Source organism: Scardinius erythrophthalmus (assembly GCF_964197995.2).
Source record: "Scardinius erythrophthalmus genome assembly, chromosome: 9".
Lineage (NCBI taxonomy): Eukaryota > Metazoa > Chordata > Actinopteri > Cypriniformes > Leuciscidae > Scardinius > Scardinius erythrophthalmus.
In genome coordinates this window covers 41,688,382-41,710,346 of record NC_138229.1, presented here as the reverse complement: position 1 = coordinate 41,710,346, position 21,965 = coordinate 41,688,382, and the positions used below count along the sequence as shown (strand labels likewise).

Genomic DNA, 21,965 nt, shown 5'->3' with positions numbered 1-21,965 from the left:
TAAAATGTATTTGTACAAGCAACGTATTAAACTGCAAATTAGCATTTATATGCCCTAATATTTCATAAAAACAACGCTACAGTCAGTCACTTGTTGACTAGATTTGGGTACAGTTTTTAGGCTACTGTAAAATATACTGCCACATAAAATAAGCTTTTGTTTAGCAATTTCTGCTCATATCTAACGTTTTATATATATATATATATATATATATATATATATATATATATATATATATATATATATATATATATATATATATATTGTCAAAAATAAAGTCATAGACTAAGATGTTAGATGTTCCAATGCGGCTATATTCAAACTAATGAATACATATGATAAAATGTAGGCCTATAATCTTTTTTTCTTTTTCTTTTTTACAAAGAAAGAGTACACTTGAAATATTGTTGAAATTGTAATTATTGTTGTAATTGTAACATTTTTAATAAAATAGCAAAACATATTTACAAGAGAGATGTAAGCAAAATCTTAAATGGTCAATATAAGTCTTCTTCTAAATACATCCTTTGTCCTTGTATTGTGGCTCAGTCAGTGTCACACCTGAAAGGATGGCTCATTAGGCAGAGTCATTATGCAGAGTGGGTGTGAACTACTCCTCCCCCTCGCATATTGGCTTTCCAAGCAAAACCTGTTTTACACCATTTAAATCAATGTATTTTTTTTTTGTGAACGATAAAGCAAGACTATTTTCATATAATTTTGAAGCTAGAACTCAAAGGGACCACATCCATTGGTCAAAAGTCTTGTGGACACATATTTAATATGTGTTTTGTGGTCTTAATTCAGCAACTTTCATTTTTATTTTTTCCAATAACCACGCATAAACATTATTCTCTTAAAAATACAAACATCTACATACAAGTTGCTTGCATATTATGGTAGCCCTGTTTGTGCTATATAGAGTGAATTTACACCTTTGTCATTAACATGTTTATAAATAACTGAAAAAAGCACAAATGTCAAGGCATGTCAGAACTTCTCAAGGGCCCCAAAAACACCTTGGTCCCCAGAGGGTTAAAGAGGGAAATGACAGGTAAATAACAGCACCAAACCCTGGTTGTAAGCATAAACTCAACATAAACTGTAAACTTGTCACTCAAATATGATTTCACTAGTTCACACTTACAAATAAGTCAGATAGAATAAATGCGTATTTGGCGTGCTGTCCGAGGAGAGGGCTCCGGGCTCGGTATTCGGCCCGAACCCAGAGTACTCCCCCCGTATTCCTGGCTGTAAAAGATTGAGCCAAGAGTGAGGAGTCGGGGTGGTGGAGGGATGCTGGAAAACTGTCAAGGAATATTAGGTGAGTTGACAGAGTGGATATATACTTCTTGTCATGCTGATTAGGGTAGACATAATTGTTTGATGACGAGTAGATTGGATTGATTATTTGAACGTGCTCCTCCCGAACTTTGTTTATAAAACATCATTTGTTGACTGGAATGCAGGATTAATAAAGATGTTTATCCAGAAACATATTTGTTGAAATCACATTCACCTGTAAGGCAGTGTCATCTTATAAACTGCTTGACTCTGATATTCAAAGAAAAAAGAATACATTTTTAATTTGTCTTACATTTTGACAGTTTTTTATAAATAACAATAGCCTATCAAGTTAATAAAATAGTTAATATTATAAAAACACTAGACATTTAATCGTATTAGATGGTTTCTTAATTGCATACATCTTCAATAAACGTTTGCAATTGGTTTGACAAGGGTTTTTATGCATGTTTGTTCTGCATGTACACAGTTCTGACCAGCAGGGGTCTCCAGGGTGTGGCGCTTCCAGCGCTGCCAATCAAAGCTTCTCCTCGAGCGTCGCCAAGTAAATGTAGGATTCTCTCATTTGCCCGCTACTCCCTCGCCTTAGTTTCAGCCAATCAGGTGTTCAACCCACACGCAACCTAATTAATATTCATAAGCCAATCCTTCAACAGAGTAGGCGGCGGTTTAATCAATCAATAAGACCAAAGCTCTGATGCCTAAACGTGTTTTGCGATTATTTTGAAGATATCATGTAATGCTTATAGTTTAATACGCTCTTGCCCAAGAAGGAGACTGAACGACGATGGAACAGGTAAAAACACTGTTTGGGATAGATAACAAACAAAGTAAAAACGCCAAACAGATCCTATTTTGCCAAATGGATAGATGGGTTTAAATGGGTCAAAAAGCACACTTAGTTTAATCACACATACGTGTATTTTGTTTATATGAAGTTGATGTTTTATATTTAAATACTATATTTCAATCAATCCCTTATGAAATTAAACGTGGGTTGAATTAGTAAAAGTGTATTAATGGTTAAACTGATTAGTTTGTGGTTACCGAGGTTTAACTGTACTAACCATGTTTTTTTTAAATTTATTATTTATTTAACTTGTAGTAAAACCATGGTTAATTTGTGGTTACCATGATTTAACTCTGTGTCCATGTTGTTTTTATTTTATTTGTAGTAAAATCATGTTTAATGTGTGGTTACTGTGGTTTAACTTTACTAACCATGTTTTTTTTATTATTATTTGTAGTAAAACCATGATTAGTTTGTGGTTATCAAGGTTTAACTATATACTAACCATGTTTTTGGGGGGGTTAATTTGTGGTTACCATGGTTTAACTCCATGTCCATGTTGTTTTTGTTTTATTTGTAGTAAAACCATGGTTAATTTTCATAAGGGATGTGTTTGCCAACTTATTTTACACTTTTTGAAATGTTTTGATATGTGGGTGATATGATATGATTAAATCTGTTACCGTTTGCGTTTCATGTGGACTATAGGAAGCCTGCAGCAGTTTCAGATCCATAAGGGCCAAGTTTCAGCAAGAGCTCCAGGTGAGCAACAGACCTGTGCTTCCCGAGAAACCCAAACGGCCCCCAACAGCTGGCGTGGGCCGCTCTGGTCCGATAACCATGAGCTTGAGTTCATCTGTGGAAACCAAGACCCCTAGTCTACCCCGGAACATTTTCAGAGAAGACCTGAAAACATTCGCAGGAAGACGGCCTGTATCTTTCCCAAGCTTTCCCAACACACCATCTGAAGTCAGCAGCTCTGGTGAAGATGGGCACAACAGGCAGTCGCTCAAACTTCGGCATTTGCCCCTCGTGTTGCCGCTTTCAATCGAGCCAAAGCATGATTCTTCAGCTCCTTGTTCAAAGGGAATCACATCACCTCTCAAATGCACCAGGAAGCAATTCCCTACACCTTTCAGCTTGACCAAAGTTTCAGCGTGTGGCAAAGAAACTGGTAAAAATGGTCTTAAAAGTACTGTTAGTGTTGAGACCGGAGAGTCAAACCCGCGTGCGAGTCTCGAGCGTTCTGCTACTCCTTCCCCGAGCGAGTCCCTGACGGATTCGTCCTCTGGCACGGGGAGTGTTAGCCACTTCTTTGACCAGCATGTGTTGAGCACGCTGGAGAAAGCCAAGAGGAAGCTCTCCCACAAGAGCCTGCTGGTGTGTGGCCGACCCAAGGGCTTCTACATCAGTAAACCCACAGAGAGTCCTCCATCTCCTGCTGATCGTCCAGTGACTTCATCTCCACTGAAGATCAGCCGAGCGCCACACAGTGAGTCGCAGAACTCTCCATTATTTTACATGGATGCATACGGTACCGGTCAAAACTATACTGTTTCCAAATGGCTTATGCTCATCAAGCCTGTGTTTATTTGATCAAAAAATATAATTACAATTTAAAATAATGGTTTTCTATTTTAATATACTATTTTAATATACAAAAGTCCCCTGTGGTGTAAATCCAGCTTTTAATGTTGTTTATGTGTCTATGTAGTGTTTTTAATATGCTTTAAGACAAACCATGTGTAAATTCATAAGTCGACAGCATTGCTGAGGCCATCCTTAAAAATATTTTGGTTTGCAGTAACAGCAAAAAAAAAGAAAAAAAGGGTCGGTAGGTAGGTCTTTATTTTTTTATATATATAAAAAATAATATAAAAAAGTATATTTTTTTAATAATAAAAAAAAAATCGGGGTCGGGGGGGTCTTGAGAGAACATTTTTCACCGATGTCTAGGGGCTGTTTACACCAGGCCACTTTGCGTTTTCTCAGATCGGATTGCAATCTGATTGATCAAAACGATTCAATTATTTACACCTGGTTACATAGATGTGTGTTGTTGTTTTTTTGCGGATATAACCGATCTTCAATTCCCGCTATATGCAGATTTAATGCAGTGCACCGAAAGCAACAGTTATTATTTTATTGGTCAACAGCTAAAATTTCTGAATCAAAGCCCGCAATAAGAGAAAGCGGAAACAGCCCTGGTAAGATCATTTCGTTTCTTTACATTTAATAAAGATGATCGTGTGTTAAGCGTCTGCGACTTACTTTCACTTTGATTTGCGATAGCACGTTGATGCTTAGCTTCTCATCTGCGGCGATGCGTGTTGCAGTAGCGTCGTCATTACTGACTAAAACATGACATGTAGCCTATATAACACGCTTTCACATGTTTATTTTTTAATAAACCATATTCAACAACATATAAAAATGAAATAATCTTTAGAGTAAAGCCGCAGCCATCATTACCAAGCGCGAACCATTGACAGTGAATGAAACGGAGCGATCTTAGCCTGCAGGCCGTAGTGTGACATGCGTAAACCTGGTGTAAACATAATGACGCGCCACGAGTTTTTATTTAAAAGAAAGAACGTAGCTTATGTTTGTATGTATGTCTAAGCAATTTATATTCACAATACTTAATAACTAATATTATTTTATTGCATTTGTATTAGTTGTTTGAAGAGTTAAAAAAAAAATTGGTCGGTCTTAACGCAAGTTTACAACCGGCAAGTCGGTCGGACTAAAAGGGGAAATAAATAAATAATTGGGTCGGTACTAAATTGACAGGGTCGGTCGGGTTACGGCAAACAAGAATATTTTTAAGGATGGCCTGAGTATTTCCTCCTTAAAACTGCAGTGAACCAAAGACAGTCTCAAACACACGCTTTGAAATCGCTGGTGTTTCTGACGTCACAAACTACCTTGTAACCAATCAGATCAACGTGTGAACGTCAACCAGTGGATCTCTGAGCTGAGTGAGTGAGTGGAGGCGGGGCTCATTTGCATATTCATTGACCCGCTATACTAAATGAGGCAAGGGTGTCGAGTTACATTCAAGATATTTTAATACATGAAGACATTTTTTTTTTCAAGATAAGTTTAAATATGTAATTTTGGTGATCAAAGGTGAGTTTTAAGGGATACAATTAACTTTAAAATATAATTTATTCCTGTGATCAAAGCTGAATTTTCAGCATCATTACTCTTTCATTTTTTTCTTTCTTTTTTTGAAATAAATTAATACTTTTATTCAGCAAGGATGTTAAATTGATAAAAAGTAAAGATTTATATTGTTAGAAAACATTTATATTTTGAATAAATGCTGTTCTTTTTAACTTTTTATTAGTCAATGAATCCTGAAAAAAGTATCACAGTTATAAAAGAAATATTAAGCAGCATCATATTTATCATATTATAATGATTTCTGAAGGATCATGTGACACTGAAGACTGGAGTAATGATGCTGAAAATTCAGCTTTGATCACAGAAATAAATTATATTTAAAGTATATTAAAATATAAAACCATTATTTGTAATAATATTTCACAATATTACGTTTTTTTTCCCTGTATTTTTGATCAAATAAATGAGCATAAGACACTCCTTTCAAAAGCATTAATAATAGTAATGTTTCCAAACCTTTGACCTGTACTGTGTCTGAATTCATCAGTTTCATCTTGCATGATCAGAGCTGTAGAGTTAGGACTACACTGGTGCTGTGGAGCCTGTCCTGTTAGTTCTTCAGTGCATCTGTGATTGTGAAACGCCTGTCCTGTGCCGTAGCCGCTGTGATGGAGCTCAGTGCAGTCCTGCAGACCGAAAGACTACGCAAACCTCTTCCAGATCCCGCCTCCCTCGGGCCGGCGCCCCTAAAGCCCCCGAGACCCCCACGTGTGGACCTCCACAGATACAGGACTGGACGTCACGGCAGAGACGCTGGGGAAGCGCCCACTGCTGGTTTGTAGAAGTTCATTCACACACCTCACTACTTTTGCTTTTTTGAGTTGATTTTTGTGCATTTAGCAATTTACCTCAGTACAACAATAAAATGGTTAAAGCGTAAGCTATGAGAAGTAAAATTAGGGTGTATTCATTCATATTCATGAAGCATTCTGGCTAAGAGGAATAGTTCTGATTAAAAATTAAAAATAAATATATACACACACTACCGGTCATAAGTTTTAGATTATTATTATTATTAGATAATTATTATTATAAATGTTGAAAACAGTTTTTTTACATTTTTATTTCATGATGCTGTGATGAATAGAAAGTTCAAAAGAACAGCATTTATCTGAAATCTAAAGCTTTTGTAACATTAAACACTACCGTTCAAAAGTTTGGGGTCAGTAAGAATTTTAATTTTATTTTGGGGGGAAATAAATAAAATAAATCAATACTTTTATTCATCAAGGATGAGTTAAACTGATCAAAAGTTACTGTAAAGACATTTATAATGTTAGAAAATATTATATTTTAAATAAATGCTGTTCTTTTGAACTTTCTATTCATCAAAGAATTGAAAAAAATTGTACACAACTGTTTTCAACATTTATAATAATAATGAATGTTTCTTGAGCATCAAATCATCATATTAGAATGATTTCTGAAGGATCATGTGACACTGAAGACTGGAGTAATGATGCTGAAAATTCAGCTTTGATCACAGGAATAAATTACACTTTAAAATATATTAAAATAGAAAACAGTCATTTTAAATTGTTTTTTTTTTTTTTTTAGCAAATTAATGCAGCCTTGGTGTTTTAAAAACATAAACAAATCTTACCGATCTAAAACTTTTGACTATATTTAATTTTTTTTTTTTTTTTTGTGGTGAGATCTGGTGTTTACCTCATTGCCTGATTAACCCCTATTTAGGTAGTCTTTTGCTGTCAGGTCAGGTTTACTACACTGGCTAGTTTATTATACCACTTAAATCTAAGGTATGTCCCTTAACACCATATACACCAATAACAACCATTGACTCAAAAGAGCTTTCATGCTTACCCTCTGGTGAAAGCTTCCTGGATCTCTTTTGTCCTGGTCAGGTGAAGATATATATGTTATATATTTCTTTGTTCAGCTGAAGTAAGACGAGAAAATACTTGTCTTTATAAAATAAACGTTTATTTAAACAAAAGAGAAATATACTTGGTTACACAATAATCAAAAACTTGTTAGCAAATTATCAAAAGGTTACAGATTATGATTCTTCAGCTAATCCACGCCCGGGGTAGTCCCGGAAAATGGATGTACAAAGAGTAACTAACGTCTAAGCAGTTCAAGCAAGCAATCTGATAAAGATAACCTGCTCTCGTCTTGAGCTTCTCAGGTTATGAAATAACAGCAGGCAAAAAGAAGGATCTGGAGAGAATTCACTCGCTCTAGAGATGAACATCAGAAAATGAACAGACTTGAACATTCTTGTTCTGAGGTGTGTGTATATACCCTAAACCACATACACTGTTCATGTTTGAGGCCTCTTTGTGTTTTTCCAGAGGAATTGAGGAACACACAGTCTTGTGACCTTTATGCTTAGCCTACACCATGCCATCCTGCATAGTTGCAGATAAGTCCTCTTGTGTCACTCTTATCTTTTTATGGTGTTTCCTTCCATTGTGTGTCTGTGTGTCTGTGTGTGCGTTTGTCTGAGTGTATTTGGAGGTACATTTAACTCTTTATTAAAATATTCCACTACACCCCCTCTCGGACGTCTAAATACACGATTTTCCATCAGCACTCTAGGCACAATTATGTCAAATTCATCAAGTTTAACATTATAAACACATACGGCAACCATGACCCAATCCAAGCAACATTCATAAAACCTGTCCTCAAGGAAGAACACAATTTTGCAAGACTGATAACTCATTGTTGTCTTGTACCTCATCCTGTTCACTGGCTGCCAATGGACCAAGTCCCGCCTCCGCGGAGCCTGGTCCAACTGCACCAGATTCTGGTCATTCAGAGCCACCTCGGTCCCACTGGCCAAGTGCTCTAGGGTCAACACCCGTGGCTCCCACTGGGCCGGTGAAGACCTCCCCAGACAGATCTGCGGATCGATAACAACTTGGTCTTGGTCACAGTCTCTCTGTCTCTATCAATAGTTCTGTTGTTTCTTGCAACTCAACTACTCACCACTTTTTTCATCAATTAACTGCAGTGCCTCACAGGTCATGTAATGTTGCCTGGGCTGAGCCAACTGGCCCCGCCTTTACAATAGGTTATATTTTTCATTTCCGCCATTGAGTAGCCGTTCTTAATAATGAACACTTCTGCTCAGAATGTATATGTATTAAGATCCCGTCCCCATGCCGTAATCATTAATAGATAACATTTATATTTAAAACATGATTTGCAGATTTTGTGAACTTCATTGTAATGAGGTGGTTTCCTTTTTTCTGGTACAACACAGAATCAACAGTGAAATAAAAAAAATCACAGAAAAACAGAAAATTCAATAATAGTAAAACTACAGATTAGAAATGTTGGTAGAAAAGAAATTGCTCTTTTTTTTTTTTTCAAAAGTAAAATCAGTAAAAAAGTAAAAAAAAAAAAAAATTACAGTAAAATTTCAATCCACATTAACAGTTCTCAACCAATCTCCATGAATTTGGAATGGTCGTTAATACCTATTAATGATTGTCTTAATAATTTTGGTTCTTGCAGGTACCTTGCAATCCCCGCCATTATCAAAATTACGAAATATAGCACAGCCAATCTGTTCACCATTGGTCTTAAGGCGATATTTCTCCTCCAGCTAATTACCGTCAAAAAGACGTAGGTAATTATTCCCAATCCAATTTCAAAACATCCCAGCCGAGTGAATTTGAAGTAAGTAATTTTGACATATGTTACCCAGTTAAATGCTTAATAAGCAGGTTTGGGGTTATTTTTAGAGATTCCTAGAATTAATACATACGGGTTGAGGCCCTTCGGCCAATAACCTTTTTGCACTGGATCTAAGTCATCTTCGATGACCCATTTTATGTGTACCGACCTTATCAAACTCTTTTGGGCTTATCCAATGATTCTGGACTACAGAAACATCCTTTTTTATCAAACAAATTCATTCATCTGTCTTGGTTATTTTATAAAAAGGGATGTTCCACAGTTTATACACATCTATGGTGGCCGATAAATTTGTTAGATCACTAATTTTATAGATTAAGCCTCGTAACTTTACATGTGCCTGATTTTGGCTTTTAAGTACAGTCCATCTTATCCTGGTTTTATTCCCTTGCACAGTTGGTCCGTATAATAACAGGCTGCACAGGGCACTCTTATTAAAAGTACCTGTGCAGTTCAAAAATTATTTATCTTTATATTTTATAAGTCCTTTAAACATATCTCTAATCCTTTCTGGGCCATATTTTGCTTTACAATTTAGAGATACAGTTTGGTTATAATTTTTTTTTTCTACGATTACTACTTTAGACGAGCAGGAGGCTACTCCTTTCTCGTTGACATTACTACTAACAGTAAGACCCAAGAATAATACTGATATGCTGGCCACCCATTCAGTCATCCAAGCCAGCAGGACTTTTCCTTGGTTGCGTCGGTCCTGACGCCATCTCCTGTACTTCCTCCTTAGACGTGTTCATGGTACACCCATGTTTCTGCAATCACAAGATAAGAGAGAGAACAGGATGCATCCTATGCTTTCCCTAACTTCTTTTTACACCATTTGGCCAGTTTTTCAGCTGAGCTTGGTTCAGGCAGCCGGAGAGTCGATGGCTTTAGCTTGACCCATGTAATCACTTGTGGTCATTATCTGTGCCTGTACCTCCCACAGCTCACTGTTGCTTTCTGGCCCAAATTTGACTTTTACTCCACCTGTCCCTGCAAAAGTCTGTTGTGATCTTGCTCTGACAGTCAGTAGCCGCGTTTCCATTACAGATTTGCGCAAATGTTTTGCGCTATTATCTAAATATCGATAAAAAACTATTGCGAAATGACGGCGTTTCCATTAACCGATGTTATGCGACTAAAACGTCCTTTTTTCTCTCGCGATAAGTCATTCCAAAAATCACGGCAACTGACGTTGGTTTATAAAATATCACAGCCAACGCATTAGACATTATTATTATTAATGGAAGGAGACGTGGCGTGTTATCCAAGCATAAATGGCAGGGAAAGACCCTTATAATGCGAACGACACATGGAGTTTCTGGGTGTTTCGCCCTAATTTCTGCTCCGAGGTTTTGATTGTGGCATTTCTTTGAGATTTAGAATTCAGTATTCCTATAGTCTAATTATTATTTTTTTTTAATGAATTTAATAAAGAACTCTGTCTCGTATTCTGTCCAAACGATCCATGTAGGCTACTTTGTGTCCATTCGTTTTTCCTTTTTAACCCGTAGTTGAAAAACGAAAAATGAACGGTTGTTGTCTTTTTAAAACGCAAAGTTGAACACCAAAATTTTAATTTGAACTGGCTACACCAGCTGCTGCGCAAAAAAAGTAAATATCGAAGAATTTTCAGATTTTTGTTTATGACTTTTTGCCCCTTTATTAAACATTTAAAATAGTCACAAATTAATATGGAAAACATCTCGATTTTACTGGTTTTCTAAGGCCAAATTAGAACCTGGAATTGATGTTTTCCCGCAGTGCTGAATGAGAAGAGCCATTAATATTATTAATAATAATAAACTATTGTTTTGGCTAAAATCACATCTCCATCTCCGCTGTTAAGCAGATGCGCTTTTAGAGAGAAATGCACCTTTCATACGAATTACAAAATCAGAAGGTATTAGCTTTCGATTCGAATTTGTTCGTTTTAAAGTGGACATTTCAAGCTTTAGCCTATATTTTGTTTCAGTTCTCGCGCTCCAGTTTACGGAGATCATGAAAGTGCGTCTGATTGTTTTCTTTTACTTTACAAAAGCACAACGTTTTATTTTGTTATTGTGAGTTTACACAAATAAAAGTAGTTGAGAATAATGTATTATTATTTTCTGTATGGCCAGAAATGATAGAGTATTTTTAAGTTGTTTCCACTGTTGATAGGAAAATGCAAATGTTCACGCCCGCGCCTCCGTGCCATGCAGTGCGCGCTCCTCACTCAGCTTTGTTCTTTTTTTGCATAAAAGCGTCTTCTAAATATAGCCTATTAAATGTTAAAATAAAATAATATAAAATAATTATTAGGCCTATTTGCGTAGCTATACATGGACCTCAAACACACCGCGTCTTCTAAGTCAGGTGACTGTAAATGCGCAAAAACTGTTTCCATTGCAGTTTTGCGAAATATTCCTTTTTCGAATTGCCTGAAAAACTACCTCATGAGAGCGTAAAAACTTTTTTGCGATAAATGGGAGTTTTTGCGAAATTGACGTGTTTCCATTGAGCGTATTTTTAATTCGCAATTTCAATTTGCGCAATTTGAAGGGTAATGGAAACGCGGCTAGTGATGTTTCTGTGACAGAATGGCTATGTTCTCTTGGCATAACAATAGGGTATTCCTCCTGGAAATACATATTTATAATGATTTCTACCATTACTTCAATCACTGTTTTCTCACATTTTCCTTGAACCTTATGGTAAACTGTGGTGTCCCCATTTCTGGTCGACGCCCATACCACCTCTTTCCAAAGGTCCAAGTTTGTGTTCCTGGATCGCATTCTATCCAGTACTCTTCCTTTCACTAATGGTTCGGAGTCTTCTGGTATAAGCCCTCCACTGTTTAATAGCCTGTCCCATAAAAGAACCTTTCTTGTGTTGACTTGGCTATGCCGTTGTATGTATCTGGCTATTGGCTATCTGTTCCTGAGACTTCAAATCCTAGAAAATCCACCCTTTTCCTAATTCTATTTTTTTTCATGTTTAAAAGAAAACCAGCGTCCGCCAGTCTTTTGATGGCTTCTGTTAAGATTTTCATGTGTTCATCCACACGGTCTCAGTGGCTATCAGCACATCTGTGATTGGTAATCCTTCTAATATTTCTAATATTATTGCCTGGAACACATTTGGGGAATTACAGAATCTTTTCCCTCAAATGTAAAAGCCGTACGCGGTCTACTTTCCTTGGCTAAAGGTATGGACCAAAATCTGTTAGCCAAGTCAATTTTAGATAATATTTTACCTTCGTTTAATCCATTTGTAGCATCTTTTGCATTAATTAGGGATCTATTATCCGGTTCTCTTACTTTAGGGAAAAATTGTCCAACAAATTCTCAAATTCTCTATAGTTATTACCCCATTTGCGGGATAGTTCGCTTATAGTCTCTTTTGTTTCTTTATAAGCAGTTTTATTTAATGGAGCATCCCAATTTATCTGATATTTCCACAATAATTTGTACTATTGGCCGAATTGTCTATATATTTTTCTAGTAATTTTCTTAACTCGTATCTTTGACTACTCTATCTATCGGTTCTGCTTTTTGTTTCGTTTATTAATGTGGGCTTGTTTCTGCTCTTTGGTCAGTTTTGCCCATTTTTCAGGCTCTATATATGTAGTTCCTCTTTCACCCTCATTTCTATAATTTGATTTATCTTTAGGTTTGTGATAGGCAGTTTTTTGTTTGACTCTATCCCACTCTACTGGTTCATCTTTGTTTTGGCCTGAGCTTTCTCTGGTCCTATTTATCATCACAGTTTCCCTGTCATATCGGGCTGCGAATATAGACATTTTGGACCAGTCTGTTTCTGCTCCCCAGCTGGCTATCTCATGACATCTAGGTATTTCTATGGCTAGCTTTTTTAGTTTGGCTAACATTTTTCCTGCTGTCCACCCTCGTCTGGCTTTCCCTGAAAGGTATAGCCAAAGGCCTGCGGTTTTTACAAATTCTATGTCTTTCCTGAACTCAGCTTCCTTATCTACACCTATCATCAGGGAGTGTGCATTAAGGGTTTCCAGGCTTATGGATAATCCTGTATGATGTGTTATCATGTGCTCTACCAGGACAGTTGAGGTACCTAGGGCTTTCCCCAGGTCAGCTACCATTTTTGCCTTAAGCATATTGTCATCTTTTGCCCTTGAGAATTTCATATTCTGCAGGACCTGGATGGCAGTGAAACTGTCTCCTTCATCCTCTCTAGCTGGATCTCGCCTAGGTTTAGAGACTATAACTTCTGCGTCAGATTCTGGTTGCGTCCTTCTCCTATTCTGCCTGGATACCGCAGCTAGCATGGACAAATCTATTTGTGGTTTAACTGACAAGGGCTTTTTAGGGCGCCTGCTCTCTTCCTCTGTATCAGACTCTGAGCTTTTAGGTGAAGCAGCTTTCTGCGGTTTTCTTGAAACTTTACCCTTAGGGCGGGGAGCCTTGCTACGAGTGGCCTCCCGTAGTTTCCACACTTCCCCCATCGTCGGTTCATATTTATCTTTAGTATTGTCATCTAATAAAATATAACACAGGGCGTTCTGCATACAGTCTAGCTGTTCTGCTAACATGTAATATTTTTCTTTTGTGCTGGTTCCCGACATATCCAGGATCTCATCAGCAGTAAGTCCACAAGCGAGCTGCATTATTTTCTGCTCTGGTCCCTTTAGTGCTGCTACTTGTGAATTTAGCGGGTTAAACACATGACCAGGGTGGGTTAGAAATGTTTTACCTCCCAGGGTGTTGTTTTCCCTTTTATGCGAGCTGCTTCGACGTTCATTGGACTGACTTCTGGATTTTGTATTTTTAACCCTACTCCTGTGAGCTATTTCCTCATCTTCAGGATCCTCTGAACCTGAACTACGATTATGCTCTGTATTTACCTGCACTCTGGGTTTATTACCATTTAACTTTCTCCCTGTTGAAGTTTGGTACGGTTTAAACCCGGTCTCTCTCATCTCCCATGATTCTCCCTCTCTAGTTAGGGGACTGAACCCAGCTATGAGATTTCTTTGTTTGGGAATAGCTACTCCATATCCCTCGGCAGGGCCGCCATAATCACGCCCGGTTGCTTCCCGATCAGTCTGATCTGATGGTGTGGGTGATGCAGCCGTGACGAGAGCGTCTGGGCATGGGATACCATTTCTAGTTACCACTATATTAGCTCCTCTAACTACCTTATCCCCTGATCTTTTTGCAGCAACTTCCCTGACCAGAGGTCCTTGTCCATCCGAGTTGGATGTATAGATAGTACGATCAACGGTTAGGGATTCTCTCCCTTCTGCTCTCCCTGCTTCGTTTTGTAGCCTATTTAGTTGATCTTGTGGGAGTTGAGTGATATTAGTTATTTTATCCATGACTGTGCGTCTGCTCCTATGAGAATACTTAAAATGGTCCATGCAATGGAGTCCTCTCTTTGCTTGAGGGTGTGTTTAGCTACTCTGGTCCTATATAACGCTGTCCTCGAGACTGTTTACCTCTGGAGTGCTTAACCATAAATCAACCCCTAGTTAGGTAGTCTTTTGCTGTCAGGTCAGGTTTACTGTGACAGATTCACAATTAATACCATTCCCATTTATCTTAAAACCATACTCAGTTTATCGAAAAAATCTCGCGGTAACTAAATAGCCTATCCTTTAGTCATGTCCTCAAGAAGTTAGATGATCAGTCTATATACAAGTTAATATTCTATTATAGAAATAATAGATTGGTTTACCTGTATTATAAGTCTATGTTTTGTGGTACTTAAACCTTTTTTGGCTAGGCTATATGATCAAATCAGAATACATGGTAATTATTATTTTATCAGAAAGTATGCTCACCCCTCGTGCGTTTCCTCCGGGGAGGATTTCCTGATCCAGGCAGAAGAAAACTCCACTCAATAATCCATGGTCCAGTCAGATGATTATAGTAAAAGTTTTAACAAACTTTACTAAAATAATCAAATGAAAAGAATACTTGTTACAGATCATAAATGAGTACTAACTGACAGATGTAAAAATAGCTAAAGCTAGTGGGCTTCTTGCGTCTAGTAACAGCAGATTGTTGGTAGCACTTCCTTTGTTTGCTGCTTATATAGTCTTGAGTTCGGCTGAGTTCAGGTCCTGTCTTTGAATCGTTTTCCGCTCAGCATATCTCTAAGCAGACTCTCTAACCGTCTTTGATACTAATCTTCCGCACAAGCTCAAGCATTTCCGCTCCTGACATCATCTCACAGAAAGTGGGTGATTGTTGCGCAGGAAATGTTATTCTGATATGGGCCTCTCGCTACATCACTACACCGGCTAGTTTGTTATACCCGTTAAATCTAAGGCATCATGTCCCTTAACACCATATACAACAATAACAATCACTGACTCAAAAGATCTTTCATGCTTACCCTCTGGTGAAAGCTTCCTCTCTCTAGAGATGAACATCAGAAAATGAACACACTTGAACATTCTTGTTCTGAGGTGTGTGTGTGTGTGTGTGTGTGTGTGTGTGTACCCTAAACCACATACACTGTTCCTGTTTGAGGCCTCTGTGTGTTCTTCCAGAGGAACTGAGTAAAACAGTCTTGTGGCTTTTATGCTTCGCTTACACATGCCATCCTGCAGTTGCAGATAAGCCCTCTTGTGTCACTCTTATCTTTATATGCTGTTTCCTTCCATTGTGTGTCTGTCTGTGTGTGTGTGTGTGTGTGTGTGTGTGTGTGTGTGTGTGTGTGTGTGTGTGTGTGTGTGTATGTCTGAGTGTATTTGTGTATACCTGCGTATGTCTAGGTATATGAGTGTAAAATATTCCACTACACTATATACAGTCGTGCTCAGTATTAATCATACCCCTGGTAAATATGATCAAAAATGGCTGTAAAAAATAAATCTGCATCGTTTACCCTTTTGATCTTTCATTCAAAAAAATTGGCAAAAGTATAACCTTTCATTGAAGTAAAATAATTGAAAGTGGGGAGGAAATCACATTATGAAATAAATGTTTTTCTCCAAAACACGTTGGCCACAATTATTCATACCCCTAGAATTTTTTATGATTAAAATATCTCTGAAGTATATTCCCATTAATATTAAAGGGGGGGTGAATTACTGTTTCATGCATACTGAGTTTTTTACACTGTTAAAGAGTTGGATTCCCATGCTAAACATGGTCAAAGTTTCAAAAGTTAAGTTGTACGTTTGAAGGAGTATTTTTGTTCCAAAAATTGTCCTTCTGGTTTGTCACAAGTTTCGGAAAGTTTTTTTTTCAAGTATGGCTCTGTCTTACGTAAGAGAGGGCGGAATTTCCTTATACGGGTCCTAAGGGCACTTCTCCGGTAAGATCGCGGGCGCGCGCGCACTCGTAGACCAGAGCAAGAGAGTGAAAGCAGTTCGCCATCAAAGCGCCCTGCCCGGCTTTTGGGAAGCCAATGTCACCAAAGAAGTGTGTTTTTGGTTGCCAGGGCAAGACAACCCTGCACAGATTCCCAAAGAACCCAGCGTTAAGGCACCCGTGGATGGAGTTTGTTTTCCAGAGCATAAACGGAGTTGTGTAAGACTGTTGTTCCCTGCATTTCGACGATGATTGTTTCATAAACAAAGCCCAGATCTACGGATTTGCAGATCGTATAATGCTTAAGGATCGAGCAGTCGCAATGATAAAGGTTCGCGGTCGTGCGTTGGAACGGTGAGTAAAACTGTTGAACAAATGTCTCTGTGTGTTGTTAGCTCGGCGCGTTAGCACAGCTTTAGCTTCGCCCACACGGCCCGCCCCCAGCCGCTCGTTTTTTTCCGGAAAGACTCGGTACAGCCTAGCTTTCAATTAAAAATATAATAAAACAAAAGACTTTTTGGAGATATGAAGGATGCAATATTACTCTATAGGTACTCATGATTAACAGGAGATTGAGTGAAAATGAGCATTTCACCCCCCCTTTTAACCTTTTTTAGCACACCAGGGTGACTAGGAACATGAAAATGTCCAGCCATGACTTGTTTCACAGGATTTTAAATATGAGGAAACACAAAGGCCAAATTCCCTGAATCATCACAATGAGTAAACCACAGAATATAGTTCTGATGTGCAGAAAAAGATTGTTGAGCGTCACAAAATAGAAAGTGGCTTTAAGAAAAGAGCTAAAGAATTGAAAATCCATTAATCTAGTTATTTTCTTTAAATGTTAAAATTCATCTTTGATCACAGGAATAAATAAAATTTTAAATATAGTCAAATAGAAAAGTTATTTAAATTGTAATGTAATTTCTCAATATTACTGTTTTTACTGTATTTTTGATCAAATAAATGCAGGCTTGGTGAGCAGAAGAGACTTTCAAAAACAAAAAAAACCTTAACTGGTAACTTGCGTGTGTGTGTGTATATATATAAATATAAATAAAATGGTTTATTACCCTACCTATAGGGGGTTTGTGCAAATATCAGTTTGTGCATTAATGTGTCTTATGATGATGTATCTTGAGCTTGAAATGCAGCTCATCCATTCAGAATAATGTTGTTTCAGGAGCTGATTTCTTGTTCTCTGTTTTTCCAGATCCGGAGCCGGAGATTTCTGCCACCGCTGATGCGTCACTTGAGGACACGAGTTTACCTGCTCCCGAATTCCCAGATTTCGACGTGTTTGCAGCAGAATGTGATGCGATCGATCTGGCAGCCCTGGAGTTAGAGGCCACAGAGTTCCCCGACTCCTCGCCGCCTCCGGCAGAGGAACACACCGGCCCGGATACACCGGCTCTCCCGGTCACATGTTCTCCAGGGGATGCTGGCCCACGGGACACGCCGTCAGGAGACGCTCTCGCTCAGTCCTCAGAGCAAGCCACAAGCGCAGGCATCTTGGCGACCTCTGACCTCAGAATGAACGGATCACACACTGAATACCAGCTTCCATCACAACCCGTGTAAACGTTTCATTTCTCTCATTATGTGGGATCTTCCTGAAATACGTGTTAACAATGTTAAGTTGCATCATTCCCTCGCGGGTCAAAATGACCCGAAGCCCTAAAATGATAGTGTTTTTTTTTTTTTTTTTTTTTTTTTTTCAGAAAGCTTATTTTTATTTCATTTCTATATATTTTTTTATGCATTTTTTATTTTATTTACCTTTAAATTACTAGATTTGATCAATAAATAATAAATAGTGTATCAATTTCATGCATAACCCTTTTACTTCTTTTTTTTTTTTTTATATTGCCGAACAGACTTCATCTCATCGATATGTTCTTCTTCTTTTCCCCTCAGTTTTCCTAAGGAAAGGCGTTTGCATGGGACATTTGACAATGTTTATGAGGATGTGGAAACCGTTCACAAATTTTCTTTTGCTCAAAACTCGTTGAAGAGTAAAGGAGCTCCTAAAAGTGAGTATTATGTCAGCATTACAGCTCTAGTCAATGAGTGGAGGATAACGACTGATGCACTTTCTCCTTCAGATCCATACGCTGATAACGGCCATGCGGTGAGGGATTCATTCATATTATTGCCATTTATTAAAGAATTGTTAATTTATATGAAATATTATGTTTGATATATCATGATAGCATGTGTCTTTGCCAGCTTGAGCAATGCTAATAATGATGTGTATTATTTCTGTTGATCTCTTGATTTGTTTGACAGAAAGAAGAGATTTGGAAGAATATATGGCACGTCTCTCAGTGGTTTGTCAGCACTTATTTCACTCTGCTGCTGTCAGGAAACTGATGATAAATGTGGTTTTCAAATTCTGCACAGTTAAATAAGAGTAGACTGCAAAAGCTAAATGATCTGCCTATGGGGTCAAAAAAAAAATCTTAATTCAAACAGAAACGAAATTTTTCTTACTTGTTTTAAGCAAATATTCACTTGATTTCCCCAGAAAATAAGGTATAATATCTTATGGCATTTTACTACTTTAGTAAATGCCTCTTGATTTAAGTTTTTTTTTTAAATATTTGGACTTGAAATGGGACAAAAGCATTTTTTGCAGTGCAAACTTTTTGTTTTTGTTGTTTCCCCCTCGCGATGTGAAGGTCTAATACAGCTGAAGACCACAATGGCCACAGTCATCACGAAAGGTATTATGAGATTTGTTTTGTTTTGTGACTGAACTCTGTGAAGGTACATGTACTCTACTGTAATCTGTGAAAACTAAATCTCATTACTATAATGTGGGTAAGCTCAAACACATCCCATGTCCTCTCCAGATTCTTTGAGGAAGGACAAGATTTAGAAGAATTGGAGGTTTATATTTGAGAACAACGCGTTGATGTAAATTATGAGAGAAAATGTTCTTAATGGGTTCAAGTAAAAACTAGTATTCATTTTCTCCATAGAGTTTTTCAGAGAAACCTTATAAACCTTTATATTCAGCCCTGCTGTGAGCTACGAGATGTTAATCGATGGTATTTGCTTCTGTTGAGGCCGTCAGCCCACGTTATTTCAGCTTGTTTTTAATATTGATTAACAGCAGAATTCCTGGTGAAAACTACATTACCCATGATGCTGTGCAGAACATTACACCAATCAGAGTCTCGAAACAAGCAAAATGTGCCAAAAGATCCGGCCAGTCCCATGAAGCATTTTGAGTCCGTCTCCCTACGCTATTAAGATATATGTATATATGCGCATTTTCCAATAAACGTAAACTATATGGTGTGTGAATATTTCTTTCACAATATATGAAAGTAGTTTTATATTAGAAAGACAAAATGTCCAGGGTGCTCAGGGAGTTCAATAAGAGTGTTTGAAGGTGCTCTTTGGGGTCGGGAATTCAAACAAATGTAGGAAAGAGAAGATCCAAGGCACTCTTCTTCAAAATGATTTAGAAAGCCTTTATTTAACTGGCTATATAATGGTAGACAATTTAAAAGACATGGGGGGAAAGCAACCCACGCGTAGCGGCACAAACAGCCTTCATCAGGGTGTGCTTTCCAACCAAACAACTTCCTCTTTTATATGTGCTAATCAGAAACACCTGAGTGACATAAGACATGCACATACAGAGAAGGTCCACTAGGCGGATACAGAATTCTGTAATTTCAAGACGCATAAGATGTACAACATAAAAGCATTCATTAATTGCAATTCAATACTATTGTGGTATAAAGGTTATCATGCAAATGTGGATGTTTTTTTGTAGGCCGGACCAAGAGACGTCTTAGATTACCCTATGGCAAAACACTTCCAAAATGTGCACAATAGTAATCCTGAAGCAGGCACGTGCACACATAGACATCAAAGGGGGCTTGAGCACCTGCCCTTTTTATTCCTGGAGAGAAAGTGCCCTTTTTTCTGGGGTGCTTTTTTTCTATTTTTGAAAAATAATATATATTCCTTTTTGCGCACAGCTTCCCTGTCAAACAAATATATTTATTGAAGAATAGTATATCTAAATATCAGGTCCGTCCAAGTGATCTGAGGGTGCGCGCGCATCCTGGTGTGTGACGTGTGCGCAGACTGGTGCATAGACATATACACTAGATGTTGCCTTATCTACGGCAGTTCATTGGAACGAATGTCTTTAAGGCGACATCTAGTGTATATATCTATGCACCAGTCTGCGTACACGTCACACACCAGGGTGCGCGCGTGCCCTCAGATCACTTGGACGTGGCTGTGTATAAGAGCTAAAAACGATATAAGTACTGTTCGTTTTCTCACACAAACCGCTCGTTTCATGTCTTAGGCCATCAATGTGTACTTACGATGGGGAATTGTTTAATTTGGACGATGGGGAATTGTTTTAATTTGGACTCTGTGCATGCTCTTTGAGACAGTGACCACAGACCTGCATTATAGGACTGAAAGACAAGAACGGTTTGACCTAAAAATATCATAATTGAAACTACTGCGGAAAAAAAGACACCTACCTGTACATCTTGGATGCCCTTGAGGTAAGCTAAAACATACCAAAATTTAATTTCAAAGTGAACTATCCATTTAACTAGTTGACGCCTAATTTGCATACAGAACATCCCCAGTTAATGACTTCAAGAGTCTTTCCCCCTGAAATTTAGAAATCTAAATTGGTGAATTTAGAAGAAATCTACAGATGCAAACAGATGGAGGATACACTCTAAAAAATGTAGTAAATCTGAGTAACTGCATCTGGTACATTAATACATAAAACTGAGTAGAAATAAGTTAACATTAAACATTAAAAATAACAATAATTATAAATTAACTTTTTATTTATGAGTAATTTAACTTTTTTTATTTCCTCTAAACCTTTATAAAATAGTATTCCATACAACCACATACATGATATTGGCTTTTATTGAATTTTTACTCAATTATTTTGGTAAGTTTAATTCAAACAATCAAGTAAGATTTTCAGAGATTTTATTAAGTTAATAAAGTTAAATATTTCTGTAATATTTACTAAGCCACATAATATTTTTTAGAGCAAACTCCATCTAAATGTGGATTTTGAAGGTTTTATTTGATGATGATGATGATGATGATACAGTCCTCCCTCAAATGTGAAACTAAGTCCATGTCAGTCACCATCAGTTATTGTGTGTGTGTGTGTGTGTGTGTGTACATGCATAAACATCTACAGGGACGTGGCCCCCAGAAGGTTGCCGCCGTAAGGGAGGAAGGAGAGACAACCAGGGAATGGAAGTAACAGATTTTATTTTGAAGTAGAAGACCTTTTTTTGTAATAATTTTATTAAATTGCTGTATTTTTGTATTTTGTCAATCATTTTTGCAGTGATTTTTTCAGTAAAGTTAACAAAATAGCAGCAACAGCCCTCTTCAGTTTAGAGTGAATATTTGTGTTGATTTTAAAGTGTTATGTATTCTGATAACACCAAAATAATTAAAATGATGTAGTGCCTTGTGCAAAAATAAACAAATTATTAGTAAAACACGCCCCTCTGCTTGATGCAGTTATTTAGGTTATTCTAAATATATACTTGAAACTAGTAGCATAGAAAATGTTTTCAAAACATGCACATTGTGGAATGGTTTCCTTTGCTGCTCTATAAACCTAGTGAATACTAAGGAGACCATGGTTTCTGTGTGAACTGATTATTTTGTAGACATCTTATGAAAATGAAACAATTGCGTGAGTTTGA

The 21,965-nt window shown here is 37.5% G+C and overlaps 2 protein-coding genes across 2 annotated transcripts in view; one reads left to right on the top strand and one right to left on the bottom strand.

The window, feature by feature from the left end:
* Window positions 1-1,919: 1,919 nt before the first annotated feature.
* LOC308695884 (uncharacterized protein) overlaps window positions 1,920-21,965 on the top strand; it is a 40,902-nt gene continuing 20,856 nt past the window's right edge. Inside the window, exons 1-8 of the mRNA XM_081374145.1 lie at window positions 1,920-2,101; window positions 2,804-3,587; window positions 5,885-6,058; window positions 17,447-17,810; window positions 18,151-18,266; window positions 18,339-18,364; window positions 18,523-18,563; window positions 18,915-18,959. Of these exons, the coding sequence (XP_081230271.1) occupies window positions 2,093-2,101; window positions 2,804-3,587; window positions 5,885-6,058; window positions 17,447-17,810; window positions 18,151-18,266; window positions 18,339-18,364; window positions 18,523-18,563; window positions 18,915-18,959 (1,559 nt within the window). The 5' untranslated portion in view covers window positions 1,920-2,092. The remainder of the gene's footprint in view (window positions 2,102-2,803; window positions 3,588-5,884; window positions 6,059-17,446; window positions 17,811-18,150; window positions 18,267-18,338; window positions 18,365-18,522; window positions 18,564-18,914; window positions 18,960-21,965) is intronic.
* Window positions 9,710-15,480, bottom strand: LOC308695893 (uncharacterized protein). Its single transcript, XM_081374158.1, has 2 exons — window positions 15,308-15,480; window positions 9,710-14,860 (listed from the first exon to the last, which is right to left on the bottom strand). The coding sequence occupies exon 2, from the start codon at window positions 14,325-14,327 to the stop codon at window positions 12,471-12,473; it is 1,857 nt and encodes a 618-aa protein (XP_081230284.1). The 5' UTR covers window positions 14,328-14,860; window positions 15,308-15,480; the 3' UTR covers window positions 9,710-12,470.

What these genes read in the sequence shown, in the direction of transcription:
- LOC308695893 (XM_081374158.1), bottom strand. Translation starts at nt 14,327, where the DNA reads ATGGACCATTTTAAGTATTCTCATAGGAGCAGACGCACAGTCATGGAT.